Source organism: Antennarius striatus, chromosome 16 (assembly GCF_040054535.1).
Source record: "Antennarius striatus isolate MH-2024 chromosome 16, ASM4005453v1, whole genome shotgun sequence".
Lineage (NCBI taxonomy): Eukaryota > Metazoa > Chordata > Actinopteri > Lophiiformes > Antennariidae > Antennarius > Antennarius striatus.
The window spans coordinates 18,764,505-18,778,979 of NC_090791.1; the positions used below are offsets into that span (position 1 = coordinate 18,764,505).

At 40.6% G+C, this 14,475-nt stretch overlaps 2 protein-coding genes across 3 annotated transcripts in view; one reads left to right on the forward strand and one right to left on the reverse strand.

The window, feature by feature from the left end:
• Nucleotides 1-1,171, reverse strand: part of tspan4b (tetraspanin 4b) — a 37,623-nt gene extending 36,452 nt beyond the window's left edge. The window contains exon 1 of one of the 2 annotated variants that reach the window (XM_068337522.1): nucleotides 887-1,171. The gene's annotated coding sequence lies outside the window, so the exon portion shown is untranslated. The remainder of the gene's footprint in view (nucleotides 1-886) is intronic. The other variant, XM_068337521.1, reaches the window with a different exon arrangement.
• Nucleotides 1,172-1,918: 747 nt separating this feature from the next.
• Nucleotides 1,919-14,461, forward strand: snrnp70 (small nuclear ribonucleoprotein 70 (U1)). Its single transcript, XM_068336176.1, has 10 exons — nucleotides 1,919-2,093; nucleotides 2,276-2,429; nucleotides 2,516-2,578; nucleotides 5,871-5,925; nucleotides 6,008-6,072; nucleotides 6,506-6,568; nucleotides 7,821-7,902; nucleotides 12,229-12,330; nucleotides 13,053-13,152; nucleotides 13,240-14,461. Exons 2-10 carry the CDS (start codon nucleotides 2,283-2,285, stop codon nucleotides 13,967-13,969), a joined length of 1,407 nt encoding a protein of 468 aa, XP_068192277.1. The 5' UTR covers nucleotides 1,919-2,093; nucleotides 2,276-2,282; the 3' UTR covers nucleotides 13,970-14,461.
• The last annotated feature ends 14 nt before the right edge of the window (nucleotides 14,462-14,475 follow it).

Consider the following 14,475-nt stretch of genomic DNA (forward strand, 5'->3'; position numbering starts at 1 on the left):
GCTATTCACTTTCGGCATATATTCTATTGTTGTTGTTAAAATGGGTAATTGCTGACTTGTATTGTAAAGCACTTTGAGCAGTCAGTCAGACCACAAAAGGGATTTCAGGTATCTGTTGTTTTGCTCTGTAACTTTTGTGCAAAGTCAAAACACTCATATAAAAAATGGATGAAACAACAAGTCCTTTAGATAAAGTGATCTGTTTGCCACGTAAGTTGGTGAAACAATCTATGTTTAAGGGCCAGTTGATCTCTTTTTGTGAAGATTTCAATCATATCACACAATCTTCGGCATGATCAGACTGCTTCGCCAACTTTCAGGTTTGTTTCAGAGAGTGAGCTTTTAACCTAAAGCACTGTCACTTTATTTATTCCTTTAGTTACAAAAAAATTAGGGAAGAAAATTATAACTAATGGAATCATTTGACTTGGCTTTTCTACCTGTTTGGCTTGGTTTACACAATTTATCAGGTCAATGGAAAAAAGTGACTTCTCGTATTTGAACAAGATGTTTGAATATTTTAGTGGAGGTAATCTCAAACAATTGACCTCCTCTATTCTATTAATCACTCTGACTGAGCCGAAGCCTTGTTTTAGTGGCAGAGCACAAGCACAGCTAAATGCATAATTAATGTCTCCATTTTTAAGATGTAAAGAAGGTTTAAAGTTGACCATAAAGCTAAAATTGAAATCAGCAATTGAGTAAAAGAAAAGATGATGAAAAATGTATCCAATATATGATTATACTTAATAGTGACATAAACTGGGTCAAAAAGTTGTCCCCTTATTCTGAACGCACCTAACCAATAAATCCCAGATAATCCAAATGCTATCACAGAACTCATAGTGTCCCATATCAGTACGGCTGGAATGAAAACTGGTTTTACCTTATGATGTTCAGTGTTTTTAAATCTTGAGAAAGATATTCTCCTCCTTGTAGTCCTGGATCCTTGAACCTCCTTTTCTAATTTGGATTTTTCACTGAAGCAGATAAGTTTTTCCTATATACTGCTTGACAGGAACCGTCTTATTTAAACAATAACTTCATACAATATATATATAATTGTCCATGAAGGAGATTTTACTCTTCATCTTGTTCATCTTTGTTAAAGGAAATGTCTTCTTTTCCACCCTTTCTTTCGATCTCAATTATTTCCAGATGTGTGTGTTCCTGGCCATCCCCCTGTTTTTCTTCCGTCCTAGTACTTCCTGTTGCCCCCCCCCCACACACACACACACACACCACAGACATTTACTGCAAATTTTTCTTTGTTTCAGAAATACTTTTTTGCTTCTCCGTCTCAGAGATAATGTATTTTAGTTGTCAAGGAATGTTCATGGTCTTTTCTAAAAATATTTCATGTCTGCTGACCATTTCCAGATCATTCTCTACTTGTAGTGTTTTAAGCTGCAGATCTTTGTTTTTGTTTATTTTGTTTTACCACAACATGGATCGACATTTTCCGACAAACACAATTCTCCTGCCAAGCACCTGTGATATTTTGTAGCAAGCTTCCATCTGTGCATTAGTGGCTGGTGATGGATTTATAATTAGACGTGGTAAGAGGCATTGTTGGTGCATTGCTATTTTTGAGATTGCAACATTGATTAACAGAAAACAAATTAGTGACTGCTATTTGAATATGGCTGCTTTTGTTCATATGTAGTCAAATGGCACTTTCTTCATCACCAGACATACAGTATAATGGAGGTGAAATCCAAGGAATAATGGTACCATGTTTCTTTCTTTTTCTAGTTATGAATAAAAGAGCAGTCTGTCTGTCTGTCCGTCCAAATACTGAGCTGTTGGAAACACTCCACAGCAGTAGGTGGCGGTAATGTGCCTTAAACGCTATGCCAGCCGCTACTTAACGAAGTAGTTACTTTTTCCGTCAAATGTTTTCCACTTACGGCAAGCCGCCATTTTAGTTTCTTGGGAAGACACATTTCTCATCTGACGCCGCAAAAGTAATTAGGCCGTGTTGTTTTATTACTGGCTGTAGACGTTAGCGAGAAAAGTTTGGTCCTGGAGTTCAACAAAAATATTTTCTTGTCCGAGTGTCTTTCGTCAGTTGAGACGCTGGGAGAGACGAGGTATGTATACATTTTAAGGGTCTGCTTTAATGCCTTTTGCATTAGCTTGATAGCTAATAGCTGTGTACAGTTTGCTTGAAATGGTGTTTGAAGGGCGATGTTTAGGAACGTTGACCTGAGATTTCTTCTACCTAGCTGTGAGTCCGTCAATAGTGCAGTGATACAGATTTTTACGCATGTAGGTGAAAGATGACGCAGTTTTTACCACCGAATCTCCTGGCCCTTTTTGCCCCGCGTGATCCCATTCCGTTCCTGCCGCAGCTGGAGAAGTTGCCTCACGAGAAACATCATAACCAACCTTACAGCGGCATTGCACCGTTTATTAGGCACTTCGAGGTGAGTATTTTCTTGTTATCTTTTCCGTCCACGCTTTATGAGTTATGAATACTTAATACACATTCGTCTTTCCTTTGTGTGACCAGGATCCTCGGGACGCCCCTCCGCCAACAAGGGCAGAAACCCGGGAGGAGCGACTCGAGAGAAAGGTGAGATCGAATCCTGTGAGGAAGATCACACTAGACTACTGTGCTGGATTGTTAACAGCAGTTTATCCAAAATATGTATGTCGCAACACTTGATGAGGCTCAAAATAATTTTTTCTCACCACTGCCTCCATGTTCTCATAGGGGTTTGTTGGATGTCTGTTGGATAAAGTGTCAGTTTTAACCAGCTCTTTGTGTAAACTGCCTTGAGATAAATGGCGTTAAGGTTTGGCACCATACAAATAAATGTATGTGGTCAGCACTTTCACCCAGTGTTAGGAAGGTTCTTGACTTGAGCCCAGGCCAATGGCCTGTCTGTGTGGTGTATACTGTATATGCTTCTGTTAATACCATCCTGTGAAAGGAAGACAGCTGTTGTCACAAATGACAAATTCAAATCTGACAGTGGGCAGTGTTATTTAAAACAAAATATTGTTGTCTGGGTGTTGCTGGTATGTATATACGCTTATTCATGTGTTTATATAGATATATAAACACACATACAGACAGCCAAATTATGGTTCTCTAGTTTTACGCTATGTTAGAGGGTTTTTGGGGGGTGGGGGATGTTAAATCAATCCACTGGACTTAAAGAAAATGGTTCTTGAAGATGTTTCTCCTCTAATCCAAGGGGCTTCTTCAGTTCTGCTGGTGTCTCGAAGACAGATGGTTTGAGAGAGGAGTGAAAAGCCATTTCTGAACGGGGGGAGCAGGGGTCTGTGACATCACTTTTTGCCTATTTACAATCGGGTCCTTTCGAAACTACATAGAAAAGGGGTCACCAAATGGTGGTTTGGGTTCAGACCGCGTGATGGTTCTGCCTGGACCTGTGACCACTCCATGATAAATTCACGAGAGCAGATTTTCGTGGGGAATTTTTTCTGACGGTCTTGGCTACAGATGGTGCGCTGCTCCTCCAGTTAATATGGTAATAGCTCCACTCAGTTCAGCCAATCAGATTGTTGTTTACTTGCTCTGTCAGTGCACCTGGAAGTGAGACAGCTCGCTGCTGCTCCGAGTTTATGGCTATAGCGAAGCACAGAGAAAGGGAGACAGTGAGGACAGCATAGCTTGCTCCAAATGAAGGGAGGAATGAGGAAAATCGCTGGTTAATAAGAAAAAGAAGTAGTAGTATACTTTATTGATCCCGCAAGGGGAAATTACATGGTCACTTAAGTTAGTATTTTTTAACAGTATACAGGCCCCCTGAACACAGCACACAAGGGGGCCTGTAAGCATGCAGTTAATACACATCAAACTACACACATTGGGAGGCAGAATGATGGGCAGCGGCTTTTTGAACGCGCCCCAATTGAGCAACTCGTAGGGGGGAAGGCAACCTGCTCAAGGGTGCCTCTGCAGTGGCTGGGAGGTGAGCTGATACCTCGCACCGTCAGCTCACACTCCTGGTGACATCATGGCGGGAGCGGGATTCGATGGCTGGGGCGATCTGTCTAAGAGACACCTGCTCTACCACTGAGCCACTGCCGCCCCTAATAATTAGTGTACGGAGAAATTATGTTTATTCTTCCGTCAGGCAGTTCAAACCATTTTACCTCATATGGTCTGAACACGTGGCGTTAATTAAAAATGGTAACGTGAAGAGCCACAACAAAACAAAGCACAGGCGTTTTGAGCAAAGTTATCCCCTGAAGTCCGAACCGAGGGCAAAATAACTGATCAAAATGCAAACAAATGTTCACTTAAGGCATGGTGGATTTTGGGGCAACATAGAAAATCTTTTCGCGATGGAACAGTTGTGAAAGAGCTTAAAGTCCATTCCAACCAAGATTTAAATGACTGGCAGGGCATTCTCATGCCCCCTCATGCAGAAAGTTCTCTGCATTTTTCCTTGAAAAAGCTACTTTTTATTTATGCTTTCTGAAGATGTTAATGGTTTTTTTACTTGAAGTGTAGGCTTTCAATTATTTAGGCTGGGACCTCTTTAATTTATGAGAAAAACGGGTTATTCAGCTCTGTTTGCACTTTATTTTTAATTCTGAGGTTTGTGTGCTAACAAAGTCATAAAATTTATTTGCCTGCTTCTATTTTTATTTATGGTAAAAGAGCTAGTTGTGCACCCAATTAAATAATATCCTGCATTGAAAATTGGTAATAACTGAAAACGTGGACATAGGGGTTGGCTACAAGACACAAACTGGACTTGGGTTCGGACGTTATACTAAGAAAATTTAATAACTGGACCGCTGTGACTTTTAATTGAATACCCCTGCCCTAAATAAACAACTCAGCAGATGGCCCAGGTGATGTGTGTCATGCTAATGGCCCTCTTTAGTATACAAAGGCTCAGTGAAACTTCAATTATCCCGTCTGGCATCCCCATCAACCATTGTTGAGGAGACAGATGGGTTTCCACTATGGACTTTGGAATATAAAGAGCACTGACCGCACCCCTCAGGGCTAAGAAGTTGTGACAAGACCAACCACCTCAAGAACTGAAGAAGCCTCTTCAATGAGAGGCGAAATGTCTTCAAGAAACTTTCTAAAATTCCGGCTTATTGATTTGGATAACCATGACCCAGATAACTGAGAACCTACCCAGACATACTCAGCAGATGTGTGTCATCGTCACCACTAGTGGGGGTCAGTGAAATTTGTATTTCAAAGACCCCCATTGACACCCCCTGGCACTTCCAATGACCATTCTTAAAGATTCAGAAGGGTCTTGACAATGGTTGTTGGAATGTGAATAGCACTGACTACACCTTAGGCCCAACACGATGACGGATTTTTAAAAAAAACGCATCGAAAACGGATACACCGTCCACATGACAAAGCAGACCCAGCGTTTTTTTAAAAATCCAACTAGGCCAGCGTTTTCAAAAAGTTGCGTTTTTGTTCCGGATATCTGTTGTCGTGTGGACGGGGCCTTAGGTTAGACGCTGAGAAAAGACCAAACAACACCAGAACTGAAAAAGCCTCTTGGATGAAAGGTAAAACATCTTCAAAGAACTTTTTACAAGTCCTGTGGATTAATTTAAACGTTAGATATGCGAGGCTTATTGTGAACATTATTTCACAACTGCATTTATTTCATAACATTAATTATATAATTTAAACAAGTTTAGCGGGCCGGATTACAAAAAACGATCGTACATGGCCCACAAGCTGTAGTTTGCCCATGTCTGGCCTAATTTGTGAGTGTATACAAACTGTAAATGTGTGTGTGCTGTGTATATAAATAACTACTTTTGGTTAGTTATTCAGCCACTTGAGTTTCATGGCACAGTGCTTTTTGGGCATTCACCGTGTCCTGACAATATTCTGTTTGCAGAGGCGAGAGAAGATTGAGAGGAGACAGGCAGTTGTGGAGACAGAACTCAAACTTTGTAAGTTTCCATAGTAATGTATTATTCAGGGGGTTTTGGTTTTGAATGAAGTTTAGTGAAGACTAATTCTGCTTGTTGTCAGGGGATCCTCATAATGACCCAAATGCACAAGGGGATGCCTTTAAGACATTGTTCGTTGCAAGAGTGGTGAGTATGTTATGTTTACAGGTACAGAAGGGGAGAGGGGCTTTAACAATCATGTGTTAAATGATCTTTGTATTTATATGCACAACGTTTATTATCAGTACTTTCTTGTAAATGTGTGTTTTTTAAATTCTTTGTTTTTGTAAATATTTATGTCTAATTATAGAATATTGAGATTATTGATTGTCAATTAAGTAGTTGAAGGGGTAGGTTTATGCTTCACACCACTCCTTTTTGGACATATGGGAGTCACTGCTTTGACTGTCGTTGTTCCGCCTACTTTCAATGGCTTTGTTTTTCTGTTCAGTCTATTTTGCTGTTTTACTTCCACATGCACAGAATAATGCATTCTTTATTGTGTACTTCATATACTACATTTTGAGGAATACTCAAATATGGGTATTTAGAACTTTCTAATGATGTTTTCTGTTTGTAGAACTATGACACTACCGAGTCCAAGCTTCGCCGTGAGTTTGAAGTCTATGGTCCCATCAAACGGGTATGTTTAGCAGTTGTCGAAAAAGTACAAATTTAAGTTGCACGTGCTGCTGTTCCATATTACATTTAAAAGTGCAGTTTATTGTCTGAAAAGTTTATTCGTATTGGTACTTTAATTTGTACTGTATATTACTGTTGTTCTCAAAGTATGTTTTATTTTGACATAAATAAAACAATATTATTGACAATATTATAGCAATTTTATATACAGTCGTACCTCGACTTATGAAAATAATTGGTTCTGGAAGAAATTTCTTTAGGAGAAAATTTTGTAAGTACAGACGCGTTTTCCATGCAAATTTCCTAATCGTTTCCAAGCCCCCCAAAATTCAAATTTTTTATAAAGCATAAAAATACATCAAAATGTGTAACAAATACATGTTACAATTAGCTTACTACACAATAAATGAGTCATGCATAATGTAAAAAAGAAAGAATAGAATAAAGAATAAAAATAATGGACATTTACCTTTTAACTGCTGTCCTCATTGTTTTTTGCCCTCTTTGGTTCATGCGCTCTTGAGCAACAGAGTGAATTCCAGTCCTCGTCTTGAACTTCTCCATCCACCCATGCCATGCCTTAAACTCCTGCTGTTTTATGGTTTCCTTTTGTTTTAATAACGTGGCAATTGTAGATACATTACGGCCATATTCTTTGACGAGATCAACCAAACGCATCCCTTTTTCATGCTTTTCTATTATCTCTTTGTATGGACAAAAAAAAGTTTTCTTCTTCTTTTCCTCTGTTCTCCGTCACTTTCTTGGGGTCCATAGAGAATACTCTAAAAGTTAATATATTTACGTAAAACTATCGGAACACCTCATGGGTCAAGGGCCGAACGACGAGGATGCTGCATAGACACCTATCTAGCTACACATAGAGGACCTTCTTAGCCAATGGGATGCCAGGAAGATGCTAGGTAATAACCAATGGTAGAGCAGCTCTAAGAATGTTGCGTTCAGGAACCTTCAGGAGCTGCGAGTAGCAGCCCATGCTGTATTTTTACCTTTTGTATCTTGAAATTTCTTTCATAAAAGAGGCAGTATTTTCCTGTTGAGGCGTTTCGTAACTTAAATATTTCGTATGAAGAGACATTTGTAAGCAGAACTACCTCTGTGTGTGTGTGTGTATATATATATATATATATATATATTATATACATAGCATTTGTGGCATACGTATTTAAGTATGTGACAGTTGCATTGATTTTGTAATGATGAATCACACATCCAACCATATTTCTCTTTTGTAGATTTACATAGTGTACAACAAGAGGACGGGGAAGCCTCGGGGCTACGCCTTCATTGAATACGAGCATGAAAGAGACATGCACTGTGAGTACTAATGTGCAGCTTCAAGCTAAAATTTGCTTTCATGTCATCACATGCTCGTGAAGACTGTTCTTAGTGACATGCTATATTGCACCACCCCCACCACACAAACACACACACAAACACACTCATAGGAAAAGTGACCACTGCGTAATGAGCAAACAGTCATGGTATCAACTGAAGCAGAGTGCTACTTGAAGGCATATGTGCTGCATGTTAAATTCAGTTTATGTTGTGTGATGTGTGTCTGTGTTTGATGGTGCCATCAGTTGGTTGAGGAGGGGAACTGCTTCATTCAGTGGGGCATCATGGGAAGAGTGGGAGGAGCCAAAGGTGTGTCCTTCATGTGTGAACTTGAACATTTTTGCCTGTCGAAGGGCACATTGTCTTTTAACTGTTAGGCGTTGTAGTTCTGTGGAAGAGCAGCTCTCCTGGTTGGACTCTAATGGTAAGCACAAGGTTACCAATTAGAAATGTTTCAAGGACTGTATGGAAACCCATCAATTGTATGACTAGGCATTGAGCCTGTTTGTCAAAGTTTTGATTGGTGGTCTCCAACCCTGGTCATGGTGAGATTTGGTTCAGTTTACCACTCTAGTGAGAGATATGTTAATGCTGTAGTGATGCGTCAGTGAATTACTGAGCGCTGTCTCATTAGACAAGTTAATGGTGCCATCTAACATGGTGACACCATTCTGGGATACTGGTGCCATCAGCTCTTCAAGACCAGAGTTGCTGAATCACAGCAAACATGTAGTCACAACAGTCATAAATTGAAGGGGGGGTGGGTGTGGGACTAAACAGTATATTAACTGTGTGTTGTTCTCATTGCCACTGCAGCCGCCAATCTGTGATGGCTATTGGCCAGAGCTGGCTGGCAGATGATGATGGTTATGATACATCTACACCCTACTACCACAGCTCAGTATATGGTTGGTATAATGGGTTTGTATGATGGGTAAGATTTCTTTCCACCCTCTATCTCCTACATAGGGAAAGAGGAGCTACGTTCAATGGGTAAAGTGTCATTCATTGCAAGCCTTAAACTGCCCCAGTGCATTGACTTAGTACTAATTTAGATTTGAGGCTTTGACCATTGAACGCATCCCTAACTCCTAGTGAACTAAATGTTGCTCAGTGATTCTGCCCTTTATATGAAAGCCATCTTCTGTCAGTATGGACAGTCAGACGTGTGCGGACTGAAAAAGTGGGAAATTCAAATATTTATACCATTTTCAGTTTTACCTATCTTTTTGAGTTGGTGGTTAATATCATAGCAATAGAGTGAATTTGAAACAAAACAGAATTTTTTTTCAGTGTAGCACAATCTTTATATCCATCCATCCATTTTCTTCTACGCTTTATCTGCCACAGCGGGTCACGGGGAGCTGGAGCCTATCCCAGTTGGCATCGGGTGTGAGGCAGGGGGACTCTCCGGGCACAATGCCAGTGTGCCGCGGAGCCACACACAAAGACAGACAACCATGCACACACACACACACTCACTTCTACGGGCAATTTGGGACAGGCCAATTAACCTGAAGCGCATATTTTTGGAGGTGGGAGGAAGCCGGAGAACCCGGAGAGAACACACACAGACATGGGGAGAACATGCATAATGCCACTTAAATTGAGATTGTAAAGAAATTTCAGTATGTTTATGAATGACGATGTTGTCTGTTAGGTTTAATGTGTTAAGGTAGGTAACTTAAGGTTACTGTCTGATAAACTATAGCACATCTATCAGAGAGAATACATCATCAGATAGTTCAGATAATTTTGGATCCAATTGTCGGGTTGATGCGGTTCATGTCTGCGGGTGTGAAAGCTGCCAGTTAAATTTAGCCCCATTTTTTCCTGGGTTCAGTAGCTTATTCTTTCCATTTCTTTGTAGGTCAGCATCTACACCTCCATTTCCGCTGCACAGTACTCAACATTTTAGCATTGGGAATTAAGGCAGAAGTAAGCTGAGTCCGTGCTAAAAGCTCAAGTGAGACTGATTGGTCAGTTCTCACTATGTAGTGTATCCTACAGAGCAAAAATCACTGGACCTCACTCAAAGAATGTAAAGCGTCTTCACATTGTAACTTTTTTATTGCACCCAATGTATTCATGAAGTGCCGAAGTTTTGTTAAACATTGCTGGCAGAAAACTTCTGGGTCAAACCGATACTACGTACTGGAGATGTGGCTTAGGGGTCTTACCTCCTTATGCTTTTACTCTCGAGTGTGTAAAATGTCCATGGCTCCCATTGCCATGGAAATCCTTCGCCTTGCCTCAACCCCACTGAGTAGTTTGAGCTTCCATTGCCATGGAAATCCTTCACCTTGCCTCAACCCCACTGAGTAGTTTGAGCTGGCTTTTATAGAAATGGCAGATGAGGGCAATATTCTTGGTAATTCTTCTAAATGGGCTATACATGCACGGTTATACATTCACTACATAGGTTAAGGCACAAACATGCTGTTGTAGCCATAATCATAATTTCATCACTACAATGTCAAAATTATCTAATACACTCGTGACATTTCAGAAGTTCATACACTGGATTTCCTCAGTATTTATATTTCAGGCCACTTACAATCAAAGAACATGATCTTATGCATTTTTAGTACCGTAAATGATTCATATGTTATTAGTTGGGTGGATTTGTGATAATTCCTCTAGGAAGGAAGACCAGTTGTTTTTCTTTTGTTTGTATTGCCTTTTTTTCAGTTGAGTTTTGGCGGGATTGTTAGGGGTTTGGTAAGGCCCTGTCATTGGATGGGATGTTGTTATTCTTAGTGAACGAGGGAGGTAGATGGGGTTCTGGTAAGGCCCCTGATAGAGTTGTTGTGACCGTATGTGCATTCTGGTGACCAGAGATTTTTGGTAAGGACCTAAGACTGGGACTGTTACCTTTGTAAGGCCTATGATTGAGTGACCATGAACATAGTGAGGAAGTTGGGTAAGATCCTCTGAGGATATATTACGTTACGTTAAATAGTGGGTATTGGTAAGGCCCTCTCCTTGGACTGTTTTACCCTCGGACATGATCACCTCATCAGCCCAGTGTGGCAACCAGGATGAGTCACCTGGATCTCACCAAGACCTTCTATCATGCAAGATGGATCGAAATGCTGTTGTCGTGTAATGGGATGCTATGTGGGAAAAGGTTGAAAAAAAACCCCAAATACCAAAGACTGGAGTGATAAAATCTTGCTGTTGGTGATTTCCATCACTTTCCTTTCTTCTGACTTTCATCAAAGCTTTCTGCAAATTAAATCTGGTGTAGAGGAACAATCTTTGATATACTTTGTGTGTGTGTGTGTGTATATATATAGATATATCAATAAACACACACACACACGTGTGCGTGTATGTTATTCTGAAGCACTTATAGACATTAAAAATCAGTCGTTAGAGATTTGCACAATTTTTACCATTATACAAAAGCTAGCAATGTAAGACATTGCAGTGCACGGTGCTGCTGCTTTAAAGCTTGTAATTTTCACATGACCAAAACCAAACTAGTGGAAAGTTAAATATTACTGATAGTAAATTCCTTAATTGTTTGAGCAGAGATTAATGTAGATACAATGTTGTCAGTGAGTAAGTTAATGAAATTTCTATCAACTTAATGTGATATGCAGTGATCCCTTGTTACTCGTGGTTAATGCGTTCCAAGAACCACCCGCAAAAACGAAATTCCGCAATATAGCGACAAACTATTATTTACGGTAATTTAAACCTTTATAAACTCTCCCCATAGTGATATTAAACTACCTTCTATCTGTATTACCCTTTCCCATACTTTTATAGCCTGTTTAAAGCACGTTTGTGTCTCACAGAAGTACACAGCGTTCCGAGACTCATGGAATGCTGTGTACTTCCAGTAGCTGTCAGCCAATAGAATGTGCGTACGGTATCACATGACTACCTACTAAAAATCTGCGGTGAGGTGAAGCCGTGCATTTTAATGTGCAAATGCGTGAGGGATTACTGTACATCAAAAAAGTCAAGACATATTTCAAGGTAATGTGTCTGATAGCTTTAAATGTTTACCAGTCAGAACTGTTAGTAGTTGAGCATTGATGAAGCCGTACTGACAATTCTCCTTCGGCAGTGTAAGTACTGATGAATTGGTAATTAATTGATGCAGTGAAGCATATAATATCATCAAGTGGAAGAAAGTCTACTCCTATTATCCTTCAACTTTAACCCAGAGAGCAGCCATCTCGGCTTCATCTGCTCCTGGTCAGTATGATGATGCACCGTTTGTTTCCTTGGCCACATTCAATTAGTAGAACTCCAAAGTCATCTGGTTTTTTTCTGCCCATTCTTCTCCAGCCGCATACAAGCATGCCGATGGGAAGAAGATTGATGGTAGAAGGGTCTTGGTGGACGTGGAACGAGGACGCACTGTAAAAGGATGGCACCCTCGCAGATTAGGTGAGTTGTTTTTCTTTTTTTTGAAAAATAAGCTTCTAAACTGTGTCATTTTAGGCAAGTTTTCATTTTCTGAACTAAGAGTACATAGAATTTGTGTGTTGGTGTTTATTACCACAAAGCACAGCTGTACTAAATAAAACCACTGTAATTGTTGGGTGAAGTTAAGTAACAATTGTATTCTGAGATCTACATATTCAGCAATTTGTAAAAAGACAAATCAGACTGAGCTTTCTTTTTACTGAAGTTTTGACCATAGTTGCAGATGCAACCTCTCCCGGACCAAAGTCCAGACCATTGAGCAAAGTTTTATCCCACACTTATCAGCAGACACGTTGCAAAAGTCAAAATGCATTTTTGTCAAATTAGAATTTCTGCCGTTCATTATTTTTGATGACTTTCACAACTAGCTATGCCAGAGTTTTTCTGTACTTTTTAGTACAAGGTTTTTTTCTGCAATCTTTTGTACCACTCCATTTTACCAGAATGTAGTGGATCATGGTCATATGACTATGATTCCCAATTGGGCAAGACTGATATTATCATGACAATTCTACTGACAAAACTTCATTTAACACCTGTGCCGTTCTTGACAAGTACCTTAACTGTGACAACGTGCTCCATCTTTGCGGGAATTAAAACGTGGAATGTTCTCTTTTTAGTTGTTATGAGAGATTCCTTCTCTTGTCTGTGTGACTTGTATTTGGGATTTTTCTTTGAACCAGGTGGTGGATTGGGTGGAACTAGGAGAGGTGGAGCTGATGTAAACATCAAGCACTCGGGTCGAGATGATGCATCACGTTATGATGATCGGCCACTAGGGGGGTGAGTATTTTCGGAGCACACTTGTTTGGTAATCTACATTTGATTTGCTTTTTAGTAAGTGTCTTTGTTTTTCTTAACTACTTGTAGTGATCGGGACCGTGGAGACAGGAGGGAGCGCAGTAGAGAGCGTGACAGGGACAAGGACAGGGAACGCCGACGCACTCGATCTCGCGAACGTCGCCGACGTACCCGTTCTCGGGAGCGAGAGAGGGAAAGAGAGAGACAAATCGGAGTAGATGATGGTACTGGAAGTATCAGGCGTCGAGACAGGGAGAGGGATCGTGGGGCAACAGTGGGGGGAGACAGCAGGAGTAGGGAGAGGAGTAGAGAAAGGAAGAGAAGGAGTAGGAGCAGGGATCGCAAGAGAGAGAGGGAGAGAGCTAAGGGAGCAGATGGAGAAGAGGTCAATCAGGGAGATGGAGCCCCTGAGAGTGCCGAGCGAATGTTGGAGGAAAATGAAGATGTGGGTGAAGGCATAGAAGAACGCAGGGACAGGGACAGAGAAAGGGACAGGGACCGACGACGCAGCCACCGGGACAGAGACAGGCGCAGGGGAGACCGTGAAAGAGACAGGGATCACAAGAGGGAGCGAGGTGAGAGAGACAGGGGTGAGCGCAGAGAAGAGCGCCACAGCTCCCTACGAGATGACGTGAGCCTCCAAGATGACGTGGGCAATGAGGAAGAGGGTGTAGCCCCGCCACAAATGGAGGAGTACAGTCAGGATGGGATGATGGACCAGCAGTCGGTACCTTCGGCTGATGGCTATGGCTCTAGTGAGAATGGCTACAAGATGGAAGCTCCAGGAGACGAGTACTGAGATCTTCACCTACCTTACAAATAAGTTGTTTCATACCGTTTTAACATAGGCTTTTCTGTCTGCTAGAGCACAAGAAGTCTTCAACCCCCTAGCTAGATTACTACTCTGTCATGGATCAGATCAAAGAATTGATAATGTTACATGAGCAGTTGATGCACATCGCAGATTTTATTTCCTGTTTGGTTTAAAGACTTGGCCAACACATTTGTAGCAATGTTATCAGGTTATTTTAATGATTCAAGCTTGCTTTGTTTTTTTCTATTTCCATTTTCCACTTTATTTTGTAGGAAGTGCTTCAAGATTAGCTTTATTTGTTTTTAGATGGTGTTTTATGTTTTATTTCACAATTAGGAAAGCAGTTTGACTATTTTGATCCGGTGACCAATTTCTGCTCAACATAAGTGAAATTGAAGGAAAGTAATTATTGTAACAGTTGATATCTGTTTTTGTTTTTTTTTCATTTTTGAATAAATAATAAAAATGTGATCCTTTCCTGTTGCATCTTC